At 42.9% G+C, this 24,503-nt stretch overlaps 1 protein-coding gene across 1 annotated transcript in view; it reads right to left on the reverse strand.

The window, feature by feature from the left end:
• Positions 1-24,237, reverse strand: part of LOC140741990 (protein phosphatase 1M-like) — a 76,407-nt gene extending 52,170 nt beyond the window's left edge. Inside the window, exons 1-3 of the mRNA XM_073072641.1 lie at positions 23,788-24,237; positions 5,435-5,555; positions 2,613-2,885 (exon numbers count right to left, since the gene is read on the reverse strand). Coding sequence (XP_072928742.1) covers positions 2,613-2,885; positions 5,435-5,555; positions 23,788-23,987 — 594 coding nt within the window. The 5' untranslated portion in view covers positions 23,988-24,237. The remainder of the gene's footprint in view (positions 1-2,612; positions 2,886-5,434; positions 5,556-23,787) is intronic.
• Between the last annotated feature and the right edge of the window lie 266 nt (positions 24,238-24,503).

The raw sequence follows: 24,503 nt of genomic DNA on the forward strand, positions 1-24,503 counted from the left end.
ATTACTCCAACATCTTCACAACCACTGGCTAACTGGTCAATAATTTCATTTCTGCTGCCTCCCTCTTTTCTTATAGAGTGGAGTAACATTGGCAATTTTCCAGTCCTCTGGCACTACGCTTCTGATTTTTGCAAGATCATAACTTATACCTCCACAATCTCTACCGCTACCTCTTCCAGAATCCTAGCGTGCAGTTCATCTGTTCTGGGTGACTTATGTAACTTCAGGCCTTTCAGCTTTTTGAGCACATTCTTCTTTGTAATAGTAACTGCAATCACTTCCCTTCTTCCACACCCTTCAACACTTGGCACACTGCGAGTGTCTTCCACAGTGAAGACTGATGCCAAATACTCATTTATTTCATCTGCGATTTCCTTGTCCCCCATTATTATTTCTCCAGCCTCAATTTCTAGCAGTCTTATATCCACTCTCATCTCCCTTTTTTATATACTTGAAAGACCTTTTTTCTATCCACCTTGATAATGTTTAATAAGGATCTTTCATCTCTTAATATCAATAGAGCAATAAATAAATATTGGCCAGTTTCAAGTTCCTGGGTGTCAACATCTCTGAAAATCTGTCCTGGAACCAACATATTGATGCAATTACAAAGGCATGACAATGACTATATTTCATTATGAGTTTGTGGAGAATTTGTATGTCACCAAAGACTACAGCAAATTCCTACAGATGTATCATAGAGAGCATTCTAACTGGTTGCATCAACATCTGTTTGAAGGGGCTACTGCACAGGATTAGAAAAAAAACTGCAGAAATTTGTAAACTAGCTTCCCTAGCATTGAGGACACCTTCAAAAGGTAATGCATCACTAAGGACCATGATCACCCAGGACATGCCCTTTTCTCATTACTACCATCAATGAGGAGATACAGGAGCCTGAAGACACACACACAGTGTTTCAGGAACAGCTCTTTTCCCTCTGCCATCAGATTTCTGAATGGACAAGCACATGCAACTAATAAAATAGCATCAGACACATTTGGACCAGTACATTTTGGCTCAATTAAGTAGATGCCCAAGCTAATGCCAAAGTTTCATGGTGTAGTGTCTAATGGCCACGCAAGTGCATGAGACTGAAGCTAGATGGAAACTGTTTGGCAACAATCTTCTGTAACAATTAAGTGGCATTGTGTCCCAATGTTCCAAATAAACAAGGGGAATACCAGCTATTTTCTTGATTAGCTTTTGCTCTTTAAGATTTATTCCAAATAAAGGTCTTCCCCGATTAACTGATGGCTCAATTGATTGGAATCTACTGTATTTATTATATTTTATGCATTGCACTGTGCTGCTGCCATTTCAAATTCTGCATCCAACAAAGATGGAAGTGAAGTAATAAAAAAAATGTTTTAAATTACCAGCATGTTGCTGGAGAACAAGAGAATGAGGGAAGATTCGATTACAAAATTATGAGGGAGATAGATGGGGTTAATGCAAGAAAGCTCTTTCCATTTAGGTTGGATGAGACGAGAACTAGAGGCCAAGGGTGAATGGTGAAATATTTTAAGGGAACTTGAGGAGGAATCTTCTTTACTAAGAGGGTGATGCAAGTGTGGAATGAGCAAGTAGAAGTGATGAATGAGGGTTTGCAAAATTTAAGAGAAGTTTGGATAAGTACATGGATAGCAGCGGTACGGAAGGCCATGGTCCAGATGTGGGTCAATAGGACTGAGGAAACAGTCTTCCTCACGCACAGTAAAAAAACATTATTGAGGATCTATCACCAGCCAGCATTTATTGCTCGTACCCAATTGCCCCCAAACTGAGTGGGTAAGAGTTAACCCCATTGCTGTGTCTTGAACTCACAATTATCTGAGAATGCTGTAAAATTAAGCTCCTGACTTAACAAAATGGGTATCAATAATATCTAATCAACCATTCTAGTTAGCACCCCAATCCCCTCTATCTATTATCTCAGTCACTGCACTGCAATGCAAATATTTTAAACTTTTTATAATGCTGTTTACATTGTAAATACATACTGGTAGTTATGTACATATTATACCACACCTCTAACTTTATTTTTATATAATTTTTTTAAAGAATTGTCTAATGTTGTTGTTTTTTGTTTCATGTCATGTCATTTTACTAGATTCCTAATACATGTAAAGGTATACAGTAAATAAAGTTGAGCGTAAATCCTTGTTGTTGGCATTGACTTGTTGGGCTGAAGGACCTGGTTACATAACTGCATAACTGAGTTATGCATACAAGAGCCACAAAGACCATCATGTGGCTAATGAGAAGTTACAATTGACACCAGAGGAAGAAAATACATGCAATGAGAGCAAATGACCTATAAATGGCATCATAGTTGTGCTTTCAGCACTAGCTACAAGATCATGGATCAATTCCCACCATTGTTTGTAAGGAGTTTGTACATTCCCCTGAGACGTGGTTTTCCTCCAGTTTCCTCTCACATTCCAGAGATGTAGAAGTTAGGATTAGTAAGTTGTGGACATTCTATGTTGTCACCGAAAACATGGCAACACTTGCCCAGCACACTCTCAATGCAAACAACAATTTTCATTGTATGTTTTGATGTATATGTGACAAATAAAGCTAATCTTTAATCTAATCTTTGAACTTACACATTTTTTGAAAGCGACCTCCACTGCTCCTCTCACTACATTCTCAATACAGATCTCTTTCTCCCTTGCGTAGCTCATCTCATTCTCCTTCCCTGTCGGTTCCATGAGGTGGATTGGGGGTGAGGTTGTTGAAGGTTTGCTGATTACATTAAAGATTTCCTCCAGTTGTTCCTTGATGCAGTGGTGCAGATGTTTGGATGCCTGGATGGCAGCCACAGGGCCACCGTGCCCATCAAATAATCCCCAGTAGGTAGCCATAATCTCTTGGTTTTGCTGAGGATGAAAAAAAGATATCAGTAAATATTTTGCTGTCCAGTCAATGCTTCTGTTCACACAAGAATCAGGGAATGGTTACAGCACCAAAGGAAGCCATTTGACAAACTGCACTCATACCAGACTCTACTGGAGCAAATCTGGGTGATGTGGTAGCGGAGCAGATAGCTCAACACTTTACAATGCTAGTAATCAGGGTTCAATTCCTGCCACTGTCTGTATATTCTTCCCAGAACTGGGTGTTCCAGTTTCCTCCCACATTGTTAACTGCTTCAGATTGATTGCAAGAATATGGCAAGGGAAGTGTGCATACGGCTGATTGATTGTGCAGTGAATCGAATGGGCATCCAGCTGGAGAAAGGCTCTCTTTTCACACGGGCTTTCAAGAGCATACATTTTCATCTCGATGGGTCATGCTTGTCACTCCTGTCCTGTAAATTGCCCAGCATGTACCATGGCTAACTTGACTCAGTAAAAACGTATAATCCTAATGTTGGTTGGTTGTTGTCCTTGTTCTGCGCATACATAACACATTCTAAAGGGGTATGAGTTATTGGTAGTAAGTTGTGGGCATACTATATTAGCACCAGAAGCACAGTGACTGCCCCCAGCACATCCTCAGATTGTGTTGGTTATTGATGCAAAAGACTCATTCTCCTGTATGTTTCATGTACCTGTGACAAACAAATCTAGACTTTAATCTTTCATCTTCACTTCTATCCACAGCCTTGTATCCCAAGCCAGATTCCAGTTGCATAATTAAACAATTCCTCACCTCATTTTTAATTCTCTTCCCCTTTTATTCCTGCTACCTTATTAAATGACAAACAGCCCTTAAAGGTTATAACCTCAACACAGAATCATAGGTGCTAAGGGTGACAATCCTTTTCCACAATCAAACTCCGAATTCCAGTGTCCCCGTAAGGAATTTGTACATCCTCGTGGAATGTGTGGCTTTTCTCCAGCTGCTGCTGTTTTCTCCCACAGTCCAAAGATGTACTGGCTAGTAGGTTAACTGATCATCATAAGTTGTCTTTTGATTAGGCAGGGGAAAATTGGGGGTTGCTGGGCAGTGTGACTCAAAGGGCTGGAAGACCCTATACCCCGCTGTGTCTCTAAATAAATAAAATAAAAATCCTGGTAAAGTCGATCTTCTTTTGCAACAAACCAGAGAAGACATAAAAACCCTTTGCATAACATTAAAATGACAAAAGACTCCATAAGAATTTTTGCTAAATACTCTCCTGAAGGTTGAAACAGGAGACTGCTAACCTACATTGTCAATATACCTACTCCAAATTACACTCAGTAAACATGTTATTAGTTAAGTCCTGTTGGGGGTTCTGGCACCAATAATCATTCCACAGTCAAAGTCACACCACATTTCTTCCCCATTCTGATGTCTGGTCTGAACAACAACTGAACCTCTTGACCATGTCTGTGTACTTTAATGCATGAGTTGCTTGCACATGATTGGCTGATTAGATATTTACATTAAAGATGAGGTGCACAGGTGTACCTAATGAAGTGGCCACTGAGTGTATTTACCTTGTACAACAGGATTGTTCTGGTGACAGCAAGCATTAGCTAAACTTGCTATTGTTTTGGAAGTTTCTTTAGATGAATGAAAATAGACACATACAGGAGGATTTCTCCAACCCTGTTTGAATTTCTAATAGTACAGGAGAATAAAATATTTGTTACTCTGGATCAAATTCAGCACAAAGAAGACATAAATATAGAAAACAAAAATAATGAAAACACAATAAATACATAAATCACTTACATATACATAGATTGATTGTATGTACATAATGTGACTAGTCTGTACATGAGGTGACTGATGGGAAATAATAAAGTAGTGGTGGAGTTAGTGGGTATAAGTGTTGATTGGCCTTACTGCTTGGGGAAAGTAAGTGTTTTTGAGTCTGGTGGTCTTGGTGTGGATTTTACGCAGCCTCCTCCCTGACGGGAGTGGGACAAACAATCTGTGAGCAGTTCTACTTTCTATTCCATGCTGCTCCTGTTTCTGTGCTGTAATCCTGTTTCCGTGCTGTAACTGTTATATGGTTATATTGCAGGTAGGTGGGACTAGGTGAGAGTAAGTGTTCTGCACGGACTAGAAGCGCCAAGATGGCCTGTTTCCGTGCTGTAATTGTTATATGGCTATATTCCGTTGTTCAGTACTTGTTGCTATGCTTATTATCACCATTCAATACTGTTCACTAAGTGTGAGCAAGAAACTACACTGTCGTGTGTATGACAATGAAATAATCTGAGTTTGAACCTGCACCCACTAAGTTACGAGGGCTACAATGAAACTTCTTCAATTATTTTGTTTAGCCTAAGAGGAATTTCCTGAATCTTTTCCGGAATACGAACACGAACCCATTCTTTGCTTTAATGCTGACAAGTTTATGCAATGCTAGTATCATTGAATGTTTTCTCAAGCTTTACATGTGATTACTTTCCTTTAACTCAGCTGCCCAACATTAACACGCAGATTGAGATAGAAATATACAAAAAGAATCAATTAATCCCCTACTTACTGGTTCTTCACTTGGGCACAGAAAGACCCAGTCTTCATCAATATTAACTCTGTTTTTGAGGATGAGCTGTTTACATGTTGCTTGATCTTCATTGAAGATACTTTTGCCTGCATTTACAACCCTGAAAAAAGTATTGCAATGTCAGCAAGGGAGACCGTTTCACTTCACTGCAGGCAATGGAGGTACCTTTCTACACACACCCACTGGAGCTGACTTGACTCAGCTTTCTTTTTGATCCTGACTCTTCAATCTGCAGACTACAGATCTGAATATTTCCCTCCTTTCTTCCCACCTCTCCCCAATTCATGAACCCACTTGTGAAAAACAAGCAAAATAAGAGACCAGGTTTTTAAAACTGAGATCAGAGTATTACATAACAGAAACAGGTCCTTCAGCCATGTCCATGTCAAACTATTATTCTGCATAATCTTATTGACCTGGACCTGTACCTGGACCATAGCGCTCCATACACCTTCCATCCATTTACTTACCCAAATTTCTCTTAAATGTTGAAATCGAGTCCGCATCCACCACTTCCCCTGGAAGCTCGTTCCTCACTCTCACTACTCTCTGAATGAAGTTACTCTTCATGTTTGCCTTAAATACCTTTTACCTTTAAGCTATACCTAGTCTCACCTAGACTGAGGGGGAGAAAGCCTGCCTACATTTACCCTATCTATATCTCTTACTGCATAGATTTAAAGCAGAGTTTGATATATTTTTCATTAGTCAGGGCATCAAAGGTTATGGGGTGAAGGCAGGAGAATGGGGATGAGAGGGAGAGTAAATCAGCCATGATGGAATGGTGGAACAGACTCAATGGACCAAATGGTGTAATTCTGCTGCTATGTCTTAAAATTTGATGATGTAATCCTGTCAGCATGCCTAATTGCTCTCCAACTCTGACATGGAGTGCTATTCCAGAGGGTGGTTAAGGACCATTTACTTTACCTTTTGACGTTGGAGTCACAAATAAAAGAAACAACATAAGAAATTAAGTAATCCAAACTTTGAACCTGCTCTGGATTTCACTGAGACTACGGCTAATCTTCAACCATATTCCTCGTGCCTAAACTAATATTGGAATTGGTTAATTGTTGTCACATGTGTCCAGATACAGTGAAAAGCTTGTCTTGCATACAGATCTTCATACAGATCAAATCATTACAGAGTACATCGAAGTAGATCAAAGTACAACAGCAATTGGGCCAGTATGGTAGCATAGTGATTAGCACAATGCTTTACAGTACCAAGTAAAGTACCAAGGTTTCAATTCCCAACACTGTCTGTAAGGAATTTGTACGTTCATTTGGCGAAAGTGTGGGGTTCCTCTGGGTTCTCCGATTTGCTTCCACAGTCCAAAGACGTACTGGTTGGTTGGTTAATTGGGCATTGCAAATTATCCAGTGATTAGGCTAGGATTAAATCAGGGGTTTACTGGGTGGTGCAGTTCAAAGTGCCGGAAGGCCCTGTTCCATCTGTAACTCAATAAATAGTAAACAAAAACAATGCAGAAAGAGCAGTGAAGGTAAACAATGAAGTGGAAGAAAATTACAAGGCAGATTGTGAGGCCAAGAGTCCAACTCAGTCATACAAGTGGTCCTTTCAAGAGTCTGATAACAGTGGGTAGAAGCTGTCCTTGAGCCTGGTGGTACATTCTTTCAGACTTTTGTATGCTGGCCTTTATAAATCAGAGCATTGAGTATAGGAGTTGGCATGTAATGTTAAAATTGTACAAGGCATTGGTGAGGCCGAATTTGGAGTATTGTGTACAGTTCTGGTCACCAAATTATAGGAAAGATGTCAACAAAATAGAGAGAGTACAGAGAAGATTTACTAGAATGTTACCTGGGTTTCAGCACCTAAGTTACAGGGAAAGGCTGAACAAGTTAGGTCTTTATTCTTTGGAGCGTAGAAGGTTGAGGGGGGATTTGATAGAGGTATTTAAAATAATGAGGGGGATAGATCGAGTTGACGTGGATAGGCTTTTTCCATTGAGAGTAGGGGAGATTCAAACAAGAGGACATGATTTGAGAGTTAGGGGGCAGAAGTTTAAAGGTAACACGAGGGGGAATTTCTTTACTCAGAGAGTGGTAGCTGTGTGGAATGAGCTTCCAGTAGAAGTGGTAGAGGCAGGTTCGGTATTGTCAATTAAAGTAAAATTGGATAGGTATATGGACAGGAAAGGAATGGAGGGTTATTGAAGTGAAGTTCAATATGGAGGAATTTAAGGTGGGGGGGTTATATGGGAGGCAGGGTTTGAGGGTTGGCACAACATTGTGGGCCAAAGGGCCTGTAATGTAATGTAATGTGCTGTACTATTCTATGTTCTATGTTATTGGCTGAGTGCGGACCAGTGGGACTAGGTGAGTGTAAGTGTTGGCACGGACTAGAAGGGCCAAGATGGCCTGTTTCCGTGCTGTAATTGTTATATGGTTATATATGGTTCTACCTGATGGGAGGGGAAAAAGAGAGTATGTCCAGGGTGGGTGGGAGTCTTTGATTATACTGGCTGCTTGACTGAGACAGCAAGAGTGTAGACAGAATCCATCGGGAGGAGGCTGTTATGTGATTGTCATGACCCAAGGTCATCAGTAGAGTATTCTGAGGGCTGAGTATTTTGCTGTTGGTATTTATTTTGTATTCTCTGCATTTCATTAATTATAATTATAATGTATTGTTATGTTACATTTGGTTCCTAAGATTGTCATAGCTGGGGTTGGTGGTGGGGATAAGCTCCCACTATCTATAGTGCTTCAAATGGCAAGCGACTCTAACAGCCTCTGACAACCAAGTCCAACTCTTGGCCTTCGTGCATGGCCTAGGTATTAGGCCTGGCGGAACTGTTTCTACTGACAAGAGAAGGGATAAAGGCAGACCACCAGATAAAGTGCCTCAAAACCAGTTGCTTCAGGCAAGTGGGGCTTGTCAGTCTTGGATGGCAGCCTGCTTAGAAGGAAAACTCTTATTTTAAACCTCCACTACCTTGTGGCCATACCCACCCATGGGAAAAGCTTCGGGAGTAAACCCTGAGGAAGAGATCCAGAGTGGGGTCCCTAAGGCAGTTTGATGTTGTTTACAACTTCGCTCTGGCAACCTCTGTGATGACACTGGTGCCAAGCTGTATTGGAGCTTGCCTTTCCCTTGGACGACATCAGTGACAGGGAGAGAGGGAACCCGCTGCATTGGCAACAGCAAAATCTTCCTGCCCAGGCTTGCGCCCTGGAGATGACACAATCCACCAGCGGCGCAAACCCACGATCCCTTGGGATCGACGGCTGCTTACTATGTTACACTTCAGGTTTTTTACGTGTTATTGTTAGGTCTTCTCTAGCTTAAATTCAAGTTCCAATTGTCATTGATTACTTTCAATTAATTCTCCAAAACTTTGCAGATGTCCAGTTAAGTATCCTTGGACTTTTGTCTCTGATCAGAATAACTACTTGTTAACTTGTAATTCATCTGGGCACAGATTCCTTTCTGGCCTGGATTTAAGGGGGCAGTGCTAACTCGTTGTTTGCTCGGGAGTCTTGATTCCTGTTTAAAGATGTCCTGGCCAAGTTACCCAAGACCTTGTAAGTTCTTCTGTTTAGCTTTGTCTCTGTTACTAGTAAAATACCTAGATTTGTTTAACCCTTCCAAAGATTCACCACCAGCACCAAATTTTCCACCCACATGCTACAACCATTTATCTTCCATGGATTTTTGTTTTTAAGTGCCAAGGTACCTCCCTTTGAATTTTCTCTCTAAATACATTCAAATTCTTGGCAACCTTGCAGTTAACAGTCAGCAGAATTTAAAAAAAGCCTCAAAACATTGCAACCCCCTTCCAAACTTGGGTCCTAATAAACAGAAAAGCAGAACAAATATTTTCCTTGACTCAAAACGAAACACAACTCACACTTCAAAAACAGTTTTTGTTTAATGTTCAAGGGATTGAGTTTCTGTTTGTGCTTTGGTACCAAGGAAGTTATTCACTTTAATAATTCACAGACTACAACTAGTGACACTCATAGTCATTTTATTAAATACGCCTGTTCATTAATGTAAATATCTAATCAGACAACCATGTGGCCTCTCTCATTAACAAGGCATTTTCATCCACAAAACTGCTGCTTACTGGACGTTTTTTTTGGGTTTTCACACCATTCTCTGTAGACTCTAGACATGGTCAAGAAGTTCACTTGCTGTTCAGACCAAACATCAGAAAGGGAAAGAAATGTGATCTAAGTGATTTTGACCATGGAGTGATTGTTGATGTCAGATGGGGTAGTTTGAGTATCTCAGAAACTGCTGATCTTCTGGGATTTTCACACATAACTGTCTCTGGATTTTACAGAGAATGGTGTGAAAATATTTTTAAAAATCCAGTGAGCAGTAGTTAGTTCTGTGGATGAAGTCCTTGTTAATTAGAAAGGTCAGTGTAGAATGGCCAAACTGGTTCAAACTGACAGGAAGGTGACTGTAACTCAAATAACCACGTGTTACAACAGTAGCACACAGAAGACCATCACTGACCACACAACATGTTGAACTTTGAAATGGATGGGCTTCAGCAGCAGAAAACCATGAACAAACACTCAGTGGGCACTTTGTTAGGTACAGGAGGTATTGATACCACAAGGCACCTCACAGCAGCCCAATGACAATGAAGGAGAGAGTCAAGAGAGCTACAAGATAGCTAACCAAATGCCTGGTCAAAGACTGAGACTGGAGGAGCATTTTATGGAAGGAATTGCTTGCCATCTCAGTGACAGAAACTACAATTCCCAATGGAAAAACCTGCTGTACACTAGGCCAGAGTTTACAGCAAGATGAGGACTTTATTTTCTTATTTATACAATTTGTCTTCTTTTGCTCATTGGTTGTCATTCTTTATTTATAATTTTTATAACTTTTCATAAATTATATTGTATTTATTTATTTTTCCATAATGCCTGCAAGAAAGTGAATTTTAAGTTGTAAGTTGTATATGGTGATAAATATAAGGGAAATAAGTTCATGTTGGGAATGCTCTGTTGCCACCCCCACCATCTGTTACCATGCGGTCTGATCATTAAGGGGGAGGTGTTAGTCCAGTTCACTGCACCAGCTTCAAGGACTGATACTTTCTCCCAATCCAGCACTGACACCAGGCAAAACTGGCCTGCCTTCAAACCAAGGCCAAATTGATTTACTTATTCTTTTTGCACTATGGAGGCAGTTGACCTCATTAATAAGAAAACATGAAGTACTGTGTATAGGTGTTGATGATTCATAACATTAAGTACAGACATGATTAATGGTCCCTGGTCCCAAATGTAACATGAAACCTATTATCAATGAAAATTTTACTTGATGTTGTTTGTCTACATCTTCTTTGGCAGTTGTTGTTGTCTGTAATTTTTCATTGATTCTATGGTATTTCTTTGACCTATTGTGAAAGCCTTCAAGAACATGAATCTCAAGGAAGTGTATGGTAACATATAAATTCAGTGGCCACTTTATTAGATACAGGCAGTACCAATAAAGTGGTGTCTGAGTGTATTTCTGTACACTCGTGGTCTTCTGTTGCTGTAGTCCATCCACTTCAAGGTCCGATGTGTTATGCTCTTCTGCACACCACTTTGTAATGCATGGCCATTTGAGTTACTGTCAGCTTGGCCATTCTTCTCTGTCCTCTCTCATTAACAAGGCATTTTCATCCACAAAACTGCTGCTTACTGGATGTTTTTTTTTGGTTTTCGCACCATTCTCTGTAGACTCTAGAGATGGTTGTGTGTGAAAATCCCAGGAGATTAGCAGTTTCTGAGACTCTCAAAGCACCAGTAATAATTCCATGGTCAAAGTCACCTAGATTACATTTCTTCCCCATTCTGATATTTGGTCTGAACAACAACTGACCATGTCTGCATATCTTATGCATTGTGTTGCTGCCACATGGATATTTGTACCAACGAGCAGGTGTACTGTATCTAATAAAGTGGCTACCCAAGGGAATGTATTTTTATAATAAATTTACTTTGAACTTTCACTAATACAACACAAGACAGAGATGGGTGTGGGCAAAGAGAAAACACAAATGTAGCAACATTGGCAGGCTGGTCCCAGCAGATTGTGCTGGTCACTGATGTCCTCTGCTAGTCACTGTGTATTTGAATGCACATGTTGCAGATAAAAGCTAATCTTTATCGTTATCATTTACACATTTGTCACATCCTTCTAACTAGTCCTCATGGTGAGTTACTTCAGGAAGCCTAATAGTGATGTCAAGGATGCCTGCAGGCTGTTCTCTCTTCTACCTCTGGGAGAAGAGAGTGTAGCATTAAGCCAAGATATTTAAGACACAGGAACAACTTCTTCCCCATTTGTATCAGATTCCTAAACCACTCATCTCTTCCACATTCCTTCCCAGTGGTGCTGCCAAACTCTCAGACTCTTCACTGGACCTCTCTTGGCTGTTCTATCAGAATCAGCGTTATTTTCACTGACAAGAGATTCTGCAGATGCTGGAAATCCAGAGCAACACACACAGAATGCTGGAGGAACTCAACAGGTCAGGCAGAGAAAAGCTCAGCACATTATTATAACTAAACTGGTCTAGTCTAATCGAATTACCTTTCAGGAATTCATTATTCTGTAATTAGTTGTGAGTGTAGCTAATGTTTACCCGGGTCAATAGAATAAAACCCCGATGTCTATTCAAATCTCATCCTACAATTGACACCAACATTCATTTTTCTTGCACTGTTTGTGGGTCTTCAGCAGGTGTACAAGCCAGCTGTACATTTGTGTTTGTAATACATAGAATATAGAATAATATAGCACAAGAACAGGCCCTTTGGCCCATAAGATCTGTGCCAACCAGCTACCTGCACATGATCAACATCCCTCTTGCCAAAATGCCTCAAACTTCACTATCATGGCTGCTTCTACCACCAACCTTGGCAGCAAACTCCATGCACCTACCACTCTTTTTAAAGAAATATTGCTCTATACACAACTCTTAGAACTATGCCTTCTAGTATTTGACATTTCTATCCTGGGAAAGTGACTACCCTATCAATGCTTCTTAACTTTATAAATTTCAATCAGAGTCCTAAGGTAATAAGAACACACACTCTGGCCCTTTGACCCAACTAAACCATGCCAACCACAGCATTCCAACTACTAGTCCCAGCTGCCCACATTCTGCCCATAACCCACCACATACCTATCCAAATGCCTCTTAAATGTTGCATTTGTCCCCACCTCAACCACTCCCACTGGCAGCTCATTCTAGACACTCAACTAATCTCCATGTAATGGAGTTACCTCTCAGATCTCTTTCCCCAGCGAATCTTGTGCTACCTATGATAGCTGATTACTCCTTTTGCCAACCATAATTTGTATTAGTATAACATCTCTAATGGCAATAAAAGTTTCAATCTGATTCACAAGTGCAGGATATTCAAAATTATTATGGGATTAAAGTCATCTTCCTTGACCTTACTGAGAGGACACATTAATATGCTGAAGAACTGCAAGAGCAAAACTCCCATGCATTACCTCCAATATAAACTGAAAATGTTGCACTTAAGTAGTAGGACCTGTGGATGCTGAAATGGTTACCAGTTTAGCTTGTTGAATTTTCATCACAAATAATAAACTGAAGAATGTCAGAAGGCTTTGACACAGAGTAAACAGGATTCTTTCACAACATGTCAGTGATAATAATTCTGATTCAGTGTGGAGGAACAGAGGAGTTCACTTCCATAGATCCCTTAAAGTTGTTGTGGGATGCTAAACAAGTTTAGAGCTTCATTAGTTGCGGTATTCAAGTTCAAGAGGCAAGAAGTAATGTTGCAGCTCTATGAAACTCTAGTTACATCACATTTGGAATATTATGTTTATTTTTGGTCACCTCATTATAGAAAGGACATCAAAGCTTTAGAGAGGATGCTGAGGAGATCTACCAGATTAGAGGACATGTCTTATGAGGAAAGGCTGAGTGAACTAGGGCTTTTCTCTTTAGAGTGAAAGAGAATGAGAGGTGACTTGATAGATGTGTACAAGATAGAAAGAGGCTAAAAATTGAGTGGAAATGATCAATTCAAGAGGGCATAATTTTAAGGTGACTGGAGGAAAATATAGTGGGAAGGGGAAATGTCAAGAGTTAGTTTTTTTAACATAGAGAGTGGAATACCTTGGTAGGGCCAGATACATTAGGGACATTTAAGAGATTCTTAGATAGGTAAATGGCTGAAAGAAAAAATGGAGGACTATGTGGGAGGGAAGGGTTAAATTGATCTTGGGGTAAAAGGTCACAGCAACATTGTGGGCTGTACTGTTCTATCTTCTAAGACTATGGAGACATGACATACAAGCAGGAACCTATGTTCAGGACAAACTGCTGAGGATAACAAGTTACCCCGAAAAGTTTAGTAGATGCTGGAAATGAAGAACAAATGGAAAGGTCTGTGATCTGATGGGAGGCAGAGTTGATTGTCATGACCTCAGCCCCCTCCTTTGTGAGAATCGCTAGAGAGAGAGAGAGAGCCTTACGGTTTGGAATGTGGGCTGGCCGCTCAGCAAGACAAAAGCCTTGGACATAGCCATTGTCTTGGGAGACACCTTTGTGGAATAAGGAACTGGACTACGTGCAAACCCTCAGGGCAATGTGAGATGGGTGATGGGGGAAAGATTGCCTCGCCCCCACCCTGATTGACATCTACAACCCTGCCAGTCCAGATAAAAGGTGGGCTGCCGAGGCAGGGCCTCAGACGCACCAAGGAGACACACGAAAAAGACACGATAGTGCTTCCCGTCGGAGCGGGAAGCCATTCTGAAGGAAGCCACGTGCGTTAGATTCCGGATCAGGAGTCTGTGGCTGGACCCAAAAGGAAAAACCGCTTTAACTAATAGCAGGGATTTGCTTCGCAAGGACGATGGGCAAGTGTTCCTTTTCTCTCTCTCCAACACGTGAAATGCCAGCGGTTCCCGAAACGGGGAAGCCTGCAGACTTTGAGTGACTCTTATATTCCATTGGACTCAGTATCCCCTAGACAACGATAGAGCTTATTTTTGATTCATTATTACTATACCTGTGCTTTAGATTGAGTTTTGACGATGTATATGATCTGAATGTTTTGTATTAACCATACGTTTGTGCCCCTTTATAAATAAAACGTTTGAAAATAGTATCATCAGGCTTCAGCGGACCTCTCTATCTTTGCTGGTAAGTCACCCGGTTACTGGGGAACGTAACAAGTGGGGGCTCATCCGGGATTTGAAACCAAAGGGGAGGGTCAGTGAATCTAACTCTAAGTCCAAACTTAAATCTGGTTACGCAGGTAGCCAGACAGGAAACCAGCAAAGATGGATGTGGATGAATTTATGAGAAACCCGACTGTAGAGGCACTAGGGGCGGCTACCAAATTAGACTTGGTAAATCTGGCAAAGGGGTTAGACCTCGCAGAGGTGAGGTCATCAATGAAAAAGCAGGAAGCGTGAAGGGTCATAAATCAGTATTACATTGGGAAGGAGGTGTTTGCAGCTGAGGATTTGGAAAATATCCCCGAAAAGAGATTAGCGAGTGGGACAGATCAGGTAGAGTTGGAGAAAGTAAGGTTGGAACATGATCTTAAAGTAAAGCAGCTAGAAGCAGCTGCAAAGGAAAAGGAACGGGCTGAGAAAGAAAAGGAAAGGGAGCAGGCGTTCAAACTAAAGGAATTAGAGGTGAAAGCAGCTGGAAGCAGAAGAGAAAGAGAAACAAAGGAGCCACGAATTGGAGCTGGACAGGCGAAGGCAAGAGCGAAGAGCTCAAGGGGAAGAGAGAGAGGAGGGGTTTGCTGTTAGTTGGGCATTGAGGTTGGTCCCCCCGTTCGAGGAGACGGATGTTGATAGTTATTTCTTGCTTTTTGAAAAGGTGGCAGTGAATCAGAAGTGGCCCAGAGAGCAGTGGGTGGCGTTGTTACAAAGTGTGTTATGAGGGAAAGCACAGCGGGCATATGCAGCGTTGCCCCCGGAAGGGGAAGGGAATTATGACCAAGTAAAGGAGGCCATTCTCCGAGGTTATGAGTTAGTACCTGAGGCGTATAGACAAAGGTTCCAAAATTTAAGGAAAGGGTGGAATCAAACGTATACCGAGCTAGCCCATGAGAAGGGTGTGCTCTTGGACCATTGGTGCACCGCGGAAAAGGTGGCCGAGAATTATGGGCATCTCAGGGAGTTATTTTTGATTGAGGAATTTAAAGGTTGTGTTCCGGAAGAGATCCAAATGTATTTAAATGAGAGGACGAATCAGTCCATCTCAGAAATTGCTAGGTTTGCAGATGAATATGCCCTAACCCACAAGACAAAGTTTTCCTCACCAAAAAGTTACCCGAGAGACCGTCGGAATGGTAGGGAAAGTCCGCCGGCTAAGGGAGAAACTCCGCCGGGAGCTAGCAGAAAAAGTGAGGATAACAGGCAGGAAACCTGGAGATTTCCTGGTTTAACCTGTTTTAATTGTGGAAAGGTGGGACATATTGCATCAAAATGCCCTGCTCCGAGGAAGGAGCCAGAAAGAGGGAAAGCAGCTATCCCAATAGGCTGTATTGCGTCGATCAGAAAATCGACAAGAGGGCCCCAGGTAGATGGAATACAGGAGGGGCGGGAGACATTTAGTTCCGAAGGAACCGTGTCTTTGAGGGAAGGGGACCCCCCAATCCCCGTACGGATTTGGAGAGACACGGGGGCGGAGCTATCATTAATTAGCCGTAACGTATTACAATTCGGACCTCGGACGGGAGAGGTAGCCCTGAGAGGCATAGGAAACCGGACCGAGGTAGTGCCTTTGCATAGGGTCCTTCTAGATTGTGAGTTGGTGTCGGGACCAGTGGAACTGGGGGTCCTGCCGGAGTTGCCGAAGGAAGGCGTGGACGTCCTTCTGGGTAACGACCTAGCGGGTGGGAAGATGGGTGCAGCCGTGAAGCTGACCACCCAGCCCGTGAGAGTTGAGGACCCTCCCTCAGATAAAAACATCTATCCCGCATGCGCGGTCACTCGCAGCATGTCGGAAAGGGCAGCTGAGACCGAGAGCAGTTTGAATCTGGCCAGTTTTGATTTGGCCGAGACGTTTTTACCGACTCTGTACCAGCGAGAGTCAGAGGACGGTAAACTGGAGAGTAGGGAGGAAAGAGAGAGTAATCGGGAAGAGGTAGACCTGTCCTTAGCAAGAAGAGAGTTCGTACGGAAACAGAAAGGTGACGAGGAGCTGGTAGCCTTGAGAGAGTCGGTTCTCTCTGAGACTGAACTGGAGGCAGAGCCAGAGGGTTATTATCTCCAGGAGGGGGTGTTGATGAGGAAGTGGAGACCCCCGCGGTGCCGGCTGATGAGGACTGGACGGTGATACATCATATAGTAGTCCCGAAAGTATATCGGGACGAAATTCTTGACTTAGCTCATAAGGGACCTTTAGGTGGGCATTTAGGAATAAAGAAGACAGTGGAGCGGGTTCAGAGAGAGTTCTATTGGCCAAACCTGAGAAAAGATATTACTGAGTATGGTAAAAGATGTCATACATGCCAAGTGGTGGGTAAGCCGAACCAAGTTATCCCTAAGGCCCCCCTCCGACCTATCCCCGCATGTGAGGAGCCTTTCTCCCGAGTCATTGTGGATTTTGTGGGACCCTTACCTAAAACTGCGAGTGGGCGGCAGTATATCATGACCCTGATGTGTGCCGCTACACGATTTCCCGAGGCCGTGCCTCTGGGTAGTATTAGGACCTCTGCGGTGGTGAAGGCCCTTATTAAATTCTTTACCACCGTGGGGCTGCCCAAGGGGATACAATCAGACCAGGGAAGTACATTCACGTCTAGCACATTCCGGCAGCTGATGACCCAGCTAGGGGTAAAGCAGATTCTGGCCTCTGCGTATCACCCGGAGTCCCAAGGAGCGTTGGAAAGATTCCACGCTACCCTAAAGACCATGCTTAAAGCTTATTGTCAGGAGAACGTTCGAGACTGGGATGAGGCTTTACCCCTTTTGTTATTTGCCGTAAGAGATACAGTCCAGTGCTCCCTGGGGTTCAGTCCGTTCGAGCTGGTTTTCGGTCACAGGCCCAGGGGACCCCTAACCCTACTGAAAGAAAAGTGGTCTAGCCCGACCGTCCAAGTCAGTGTGATCGACTATGTGCTGAAATTCCGGGAAAGGCTGCATAAAGTATGCGCCTTGGCAAAAGAAAACCTTAAAGCCTCCCAGGGAAAAATGAGTCAGTGGTATAACCTGAGAGCGAGAGAACGAGAGTTTCACGTGGGCGACCGGGTCTTGGTCCTATTCCCGGTAGCTACCCACCCCCTTAGGGCGAGGTTTCAAGGACCATATACAGTGCGTAAGAAAATAGACTCGCTGAATTACGTGATCGAAATCCCCGACCGGCGAAAGCCGACCCAGTTAGTTCACGTGAACATGATAAAAGGGTATCATGAACCCACCCCCGCGGTGGTTGGTGCGGCCATGAAAGCCGGTGAGGTAGAGGGGGATGGTAAGGAGGGACCAGAACGGTTTGACAAGATAGGTATAGTCCCCACCAGATTAGAGAACTCTATCGTATTGGCGAGCCTTGCGGATAAAGTTGGCCACTTTAAGCCTAAACAGCGGGAGCAGGTAATACAGCTCATTAACCGGCATGCAGACTTATGTCCAGATGTTCCCCGAAGGTGTAGTGGGACGCAACACAGATGCCTTGTGCAGGAAGGCACAGAGTCGACTGTACTTCCTAAGAAGGTTGGCGTCATTCAATGTCTGTAGTGAGATGCTGAAGATGTTCTATAGGTCAGTTGTGGAGAGCGCCCTCTTCTTTGTGGTGGCGTGTTGGGGAGGAAGCATTAAGAAGAGGGACGCCTCACGTCTTAATAAGCTGGTAAGGAAGGCGGGCTCTGTCGTGGGCAAAGTACTGGAGAGTTTAACATCGGTAGCTGAGCGAAGGGCGCTGAGTAGGCTACGGTCAATTATGGATAACTCTGAACATCCTCTACATAGCACCATCCAGAGACAGAGAAGCAGTTTCAGCGACAGGTTACTATCGATGCAATGCTCCTCAGACAGGATGAAGAGGTCAATACTCCCCAATGCCATTAGGCTTTACAATTCTACCGCCAGGACTTAAGAACTTTTTAAAAGCTATTATTAATGCTTTTTGAGATAGTGATTTAGATGCATATCATATTTTTTTTACTGAGTTAAGTATTGTATGTAATTAGTTTTGCTACAACAAGTGTATGGGACATTGGAAAAGAGTTGAATTTCCCCATGGGGATGAATAAAGTATCTATCTATCTATCTATCTATCTATCTATCTATCTATCTATCTATCTATCTATCTATCTATCTATCTATCTATCTATCTATCTAATAGTTACCTCAACCCGACCTATAAAACAGGCCCCTTATCGGATGAATTCTGAAAAAAGCCAGCTAGTAGAGAAGGAGATTGAACATATGCTAGCTGCTGGCATAATCCGCGAATCCTCTTCCGCGTGGGCTTCTCCTTGCGTGGTTGTCCCAAAGCCGGACGGGACCATAAGATTCTGTACCGATTACCGGAAGGTCAACGCGGTTACCCAGACCGATGCTTACCCTATTCCCCGTGTGGATGATTGCATTGATCAAGTGGGGAAGGCAAAGTACATCACAAAAATTGACTTGTTAAAGGGGTACTGGTGCGTTCCTTTAACGGACAGGGCTCGAGAGATTTCAGCCTTTGTCACCCCGTCCGGGTTGTACGAGTACAACGTTATGCCGTTTGGGATGAAAAATGCCCCAGGGACATTTCAGCGGATGATAGACGCTGTGATAAAGGGGTTAACCCACACCAAGGCTTATCTTGACGATGTGGTAGTTTGGAATGACACCAGGGAGGAGCACCTGGAGGCTGTAGAAAGTTTGTGTACCCGAATGTCGGCAGCCCACCTTACAGTAAACCTCGCCAAGAGTGAGTTTGGTCATGCCACGATCACCTATCTGGGGTATGTGGTGGGAGACGGGCAGTTGGCCCCTGTGCAGGTGAAGGTCCAGGCTATTTCCGAGGTCCCTGTACCCTACAATAAAAGGGCCCTGAGGAGGTTTCTGGGCATGTTGGGATACTATCGGAAATTCTGTAAAAATTTCGCGGACATTGCGCTCCCCCTTACAAAATTACTGCAGAAGGAGGAAAAATTTGAGTGGGGTCATCTTGTCAGAATGCCTTTGAAAAGTTAAAAGCCATATTGTGCCATGACCCTGTGTTAAAAGCGCCCGATCTGTTAACCCCCTTCTCCTTGGCCACGGACGCCAACGATGAGGCTGCAGGAGCAGTCCTATTGCAGCAAGCGGGGGATGGAGTGGAGCACCTGGTAGCATATTTCTCTCGGAAGTTCAATAGACACCAGAGGAATTACTCTACCGTGGAAAAGGAATTGTTAGCGCTTGTGTTGGCGATACAACATTTCGAAGTGTACATTTGTCCGGCGCAAAGACCCCTAGTGGTCTATACCGATCACAACCCGCTGGTATTCCTGGACAATATGAAAAATAAAAACAGGAGGTTATTAAGCTGGATTCTGATGCTGCAGGAATTCGATATTAAGATACAGCACATTAAGGGGAGTGATAATGTGCTAGCGGATTGTTTATCTAGGTGCTGAATCAAATGTAAAATGTATGGCTCTGTAGTTAAAACGAAAAGCTTGTGTGTTGTGTTAAGATTCAAAAATCCTATAAGACTCATTGAGCTGAAGTTTGATGCTACCAGACTTTAGTACGGTACGTGATGTTAAGATATTAAAGAAAGGGGCACTGTAATTGTTACCTGTTTAGATACTGACTGGAATGTATAACGGTAGTACTCTGTGAAGAGAAAAGCTTGTGTAGTATGTTAGAGTCCAAAAAAAAATCCTGTACCAACTTGTTTTTAACCGCTGGTAAAAAACTTTTAAGAGGGGAGGTGTCATGACCTCAGCCCCCTCCTTTGTGAGAATCGCAAGAGAGAGAGAGAGAGCCTTACGGTTTGGAATGTGGGCTGGCCGCTCAGTCAGACAAAAGCCTTGGACATAGCCATTGTCTTGGGAGACACCTTTGTGGAATAAGGAACTGGCCTACGTGCAAACCCTCAGGGCAATGTGAGATGGGTGATGGGGGAAAGATTGCCTCACCCCCACCCTGATTGACATCTACAACCCTGCCAGTCCAGATAAAAGGTGGGCTGCCGAGGCGGGGCCTCAGACGCACCAAGGAGACACACGAAGAAGACACGATAGTGCTTCCCGTCGGAGCGGGAAGCCATTCTGAAGGAAGCCACGTGCGTTAGATTCCGGATCGGGAGTCTGTGGCTGGACCCAAAAGGAAAAACCGCTTGAACAAACAGCAGGGATTTGCTTCGCAAGGACGACGGGCAAGTGTTCCTTCTCTCTCTCTCCAACACGTGAAATGCCAGCGGTTCCCGAAACGGGGAAGCCTGCAGACTTTGAGTGACTCTTATATTCCATTGGACTCAGTATCACCTAGACAACGATAGAGCTTATTTTTGATTGATTATTACTATACCTGTGCTTTAGATTGAGTTTTGACGATGTATATGATCTGAATGTTTTGTATTAACCATACGTTTGTGCCCCTTTATAAATAAAACGTTTGAAAATAGTATCATCAGGCTTCAGCGGACCTCTCTATCTTTGCTGGTAAGTCACCCGGTTACTGGGGAACGTAACAAGCGATGCTGGAAATGAAGAACAAATGGAAAGGTCTGTGATCCGATGGGAGGCAGAGTTGATAAAATTAAAAAATGATAATGCAAAGTGGAAGTGGTGTTAATGAGATAAGTAGAGGGCACGAAAGACAAGTCTGTATTGGGCACTAACTGGGAGAAACAAAAAGCTGAACACAGTGTTGGCTAGAATGCCCCTAGTTGAAAGTGGGTGGAGATTCTATGCCTGCAGTTAATATAATCTCTCCCTCCCAATGTTCTTTATTCTCTTCCATTGCAACCTTACTGACATTATACAGGATCAATCTTGGACCTTCACTTAACAATGAATAAAATTATTCTGCTTTGTTCCATCCACCAAAAATCAACGGATATTATCAGTGACTATTTTGTTAGATACAGGAGTGAAACCCGGTGTGGTTTCTGTTGTTGTAACCCATTCACTTCAAGGTTCACACGAGGAAATCTGCAGATGCTGGAAATTCAAGCAACATACACCATTCTCTGTAAACTCTAGAGACTTGTGTGAAAATCCCAGAAGATCAGCACTTTCTGAGTTACACAAACTACCCTGTCTGGCACCTACAATCATTTCACGGTCAAAATCTCTTAGATCACACTTCTTCCTCAATCTGATATTTGGTCTGAACAACTGAACTTCTTGATCATGTCTGCATACTTTCATGCATTGACGTGATTGGCTGATTAGACATTGGCGTTAATGAGCAGTTGTACAGGTGTACCTAATAAAGTGGCCACTGGGGAGAATTTTTGCTGAAAATTGCAACCAAGATAACTTTAAAAGCAAGAATGAAGAATGCATACTCTAGCTTTAACTTGTGTAGAGATTCAACATGGTAACAGGCCCTTCTGGCCCAAAGACCCTGTGCCACCCAATTACATCCATGCGATCAGTTAATCTACTAACCTGTCTGTATGTGGTTGGAATGGGAGAGGAAACTGGACTCAGAGGTCACAGGGAGAATGCGGTGGGAATTGAATTCGGTCGCTGCCCCTGAGGATTATCACCTTGTCAATGGAGAGGCCTGACCTGTCAAGAACTGTGTGGTGGCTACCCACATTAAACAAAGTGACACACAGGCATTTTCCTTTAAGTGAATAAACCCTGAGGGGAACATCATACTTGACTTGAATGGTTACGTTACTAATAACGCTGTTCCAGCCACTACGCTACCATGCTGCTCCAAGTCTAGCTGAGTATTGGAGTACAACAGAGCAGAAAAGGGCGAAGACAGGAAGAAGGTGGGCGCTGTACAGCCTGTTACTATCATCTCGAATAGACTGCTTGGAAAAGTGGTTGAGGAAGCAGTCTCGAATTTTCGAAGAGGAGCTTTATAAATGAACAGAGGAAAAACTTTACAGTCCTCTGGGAAAAAGACCAGGAAAGTGAAATAATGGAAGAGCATTCTAAAGATCAGTAGGATCACAAATTTCGTGCGATTTCTGGAGTTAAATAATCGAAGTGCACCCATCTGAAATAGATGTCAAATTCAAATGTTTTTGTTTTAACCAGAAAACTTTTAGTACTTTGATCAATAAAATTATTTTTTGTGTTTTTAAATCATATTCTTTTTCTTGTAAAAATATGTAATTTGTTTTTTCTAGTGAATGCTGCTTTTCTAACACTGTGGTGCTGCCGCAAGTTGTTCAATGCACTGGTGTATACGTGGGCTTGCATGTGATAACAAACTCAACTTTGAACATTCCAAATGGAATCTTCACAACTTATTTCACTGCAAAAACTTTGTGCCAGTAATAAACGTCAGTGTATGCAGTGTAAGGCTTTCCAAATGCTACCATTGACTTTTGAACAAATCCATTTCTTTGTGGGATGTACCAGGTAGTGGTGCAACAAGTTATAATGTTACAATGTATCTATTTGTCCCTAATACATTTCCCTTCAATCCCTGTCTGCCGAAAAAGCTCTCAGAAATTTGCTTCCACCAGCGCCATCACTGACACTGCATTCTGGACACAAGCCATTTCGATCCTGGGACAAAAACACCATCTATGCCTCTCATCGTTTTGTCAGCACTAATAACAGCCCAAAATGAAACTTTAAAAAAGGCAGAATCCCCGGATGTTCATCCAGCCCCACAACATTCCGGTTGCCACAAGTAGACCTCTGAGGGGAAACACAATGTTAAAGTTGGGTGTTGAATGCGAAAACTAAACGGTGTCCGCATTCTGTGTTAAATCACAACATTGATAGGAAGATTTGTAACTCCGTAGCATTTGCTGCAATTAGCAAACGCTCCAAAAGAAAGCAACCCCAGGAAATGATGGAAGTACGAATAGGCTGGGCAGACTTCGGTATGCGACGACCCACTAGTGAAACCGCACAGCATTTAGATCATTCATCGAGTCTGCTCCGACATTCCACCTTGCCTTTCACCTTTCACCTTCTTCCTTTCAGTCCCATTTCGTGCCTTCTGCCCGCGACGCCCTGACTAATCAGGAACCTGTTTGAAATGTATACCCAAATAACTTGGTATCCACAGCTGTCTGTGGCAATGATTTACAAAGATTTGCTGCTTTTTGTTTCGGATTTACAGCGTCTTCAGTTTTTGCTTTGTTCTAAGTAACTATACTAAGTTTGGAAGTAGACTTTTTAAAACACACATCCATAAACTTTCCTATTCAAACTTACTCCGCATAGCCGGTACTCCACGGCAACTTCTTGTTTCTGGGAGGGAATACGACCGGTCTGACCGTTTGGTCCAGGCTCGTTTCTCCCGGAGCCTGGTGCAGAAAGTGAGGTCGGCAGTACAAGTTCTCTGGCGGCTCATCGTGGACCAGACCTGGGCTCCTCTTCACAGACGACTTCCGAGCCTTTAGTCTTTTGAACATGGTCCAAACGGCTGCAAGTGAACCGAAGCCTCGCCTTCACCCAACCCAGTCTAGCGTCCAGGGACACGAAAGCACTCCGGGACCGTTTAATGTAAGCAAGACTCGAGGCCAAACTGCTCCGCGAAATTAAGAGGAGGTTTCCGTGCCCTAACTAAACCTGACAGACACCATTTGTTGTTCTATAGTCACTGTGTAACTTTGAATCTGCGGTTGAACTGTCTGCACAGAACAGATCTAATTCAGTAGGCCAGTGGAGAACGTTAAAGGGCGTTTCATAGTCACGCTGAAAAAAACTTGCAGAACACTCCCACCCCACACCCCCGTACTTATATTCTTAACGTTACCATTGAATTTGACGTGGTTTGATTTTTAAAAAAAGACACAACCAGTGGTCAGAAAGCATTTACTGTAAAAAAAAACTCAATATTTCTCAGTGATTCTTAAAATTAGTGTTTCAAGAGGAAATGAGGAAGTGGAATAAAAAAATCCGAAATTTCTTTTAATGTTAAAAAGATG

This window comes from Hemitrygon akajei, chromosome 19 (genome assembly GCF_048418815.1).
Source record: "Hemitrygon akajei chromosome 19, sHemAka1.3, whole genome shotgun sequence".
Lineage (NCBI taxonomy): Eukaryota > Metazoa > Chordata > Chondrichthyes > Myliobatiformes > Dasyatidae > Hemitrygon > Hemitrygon akajei.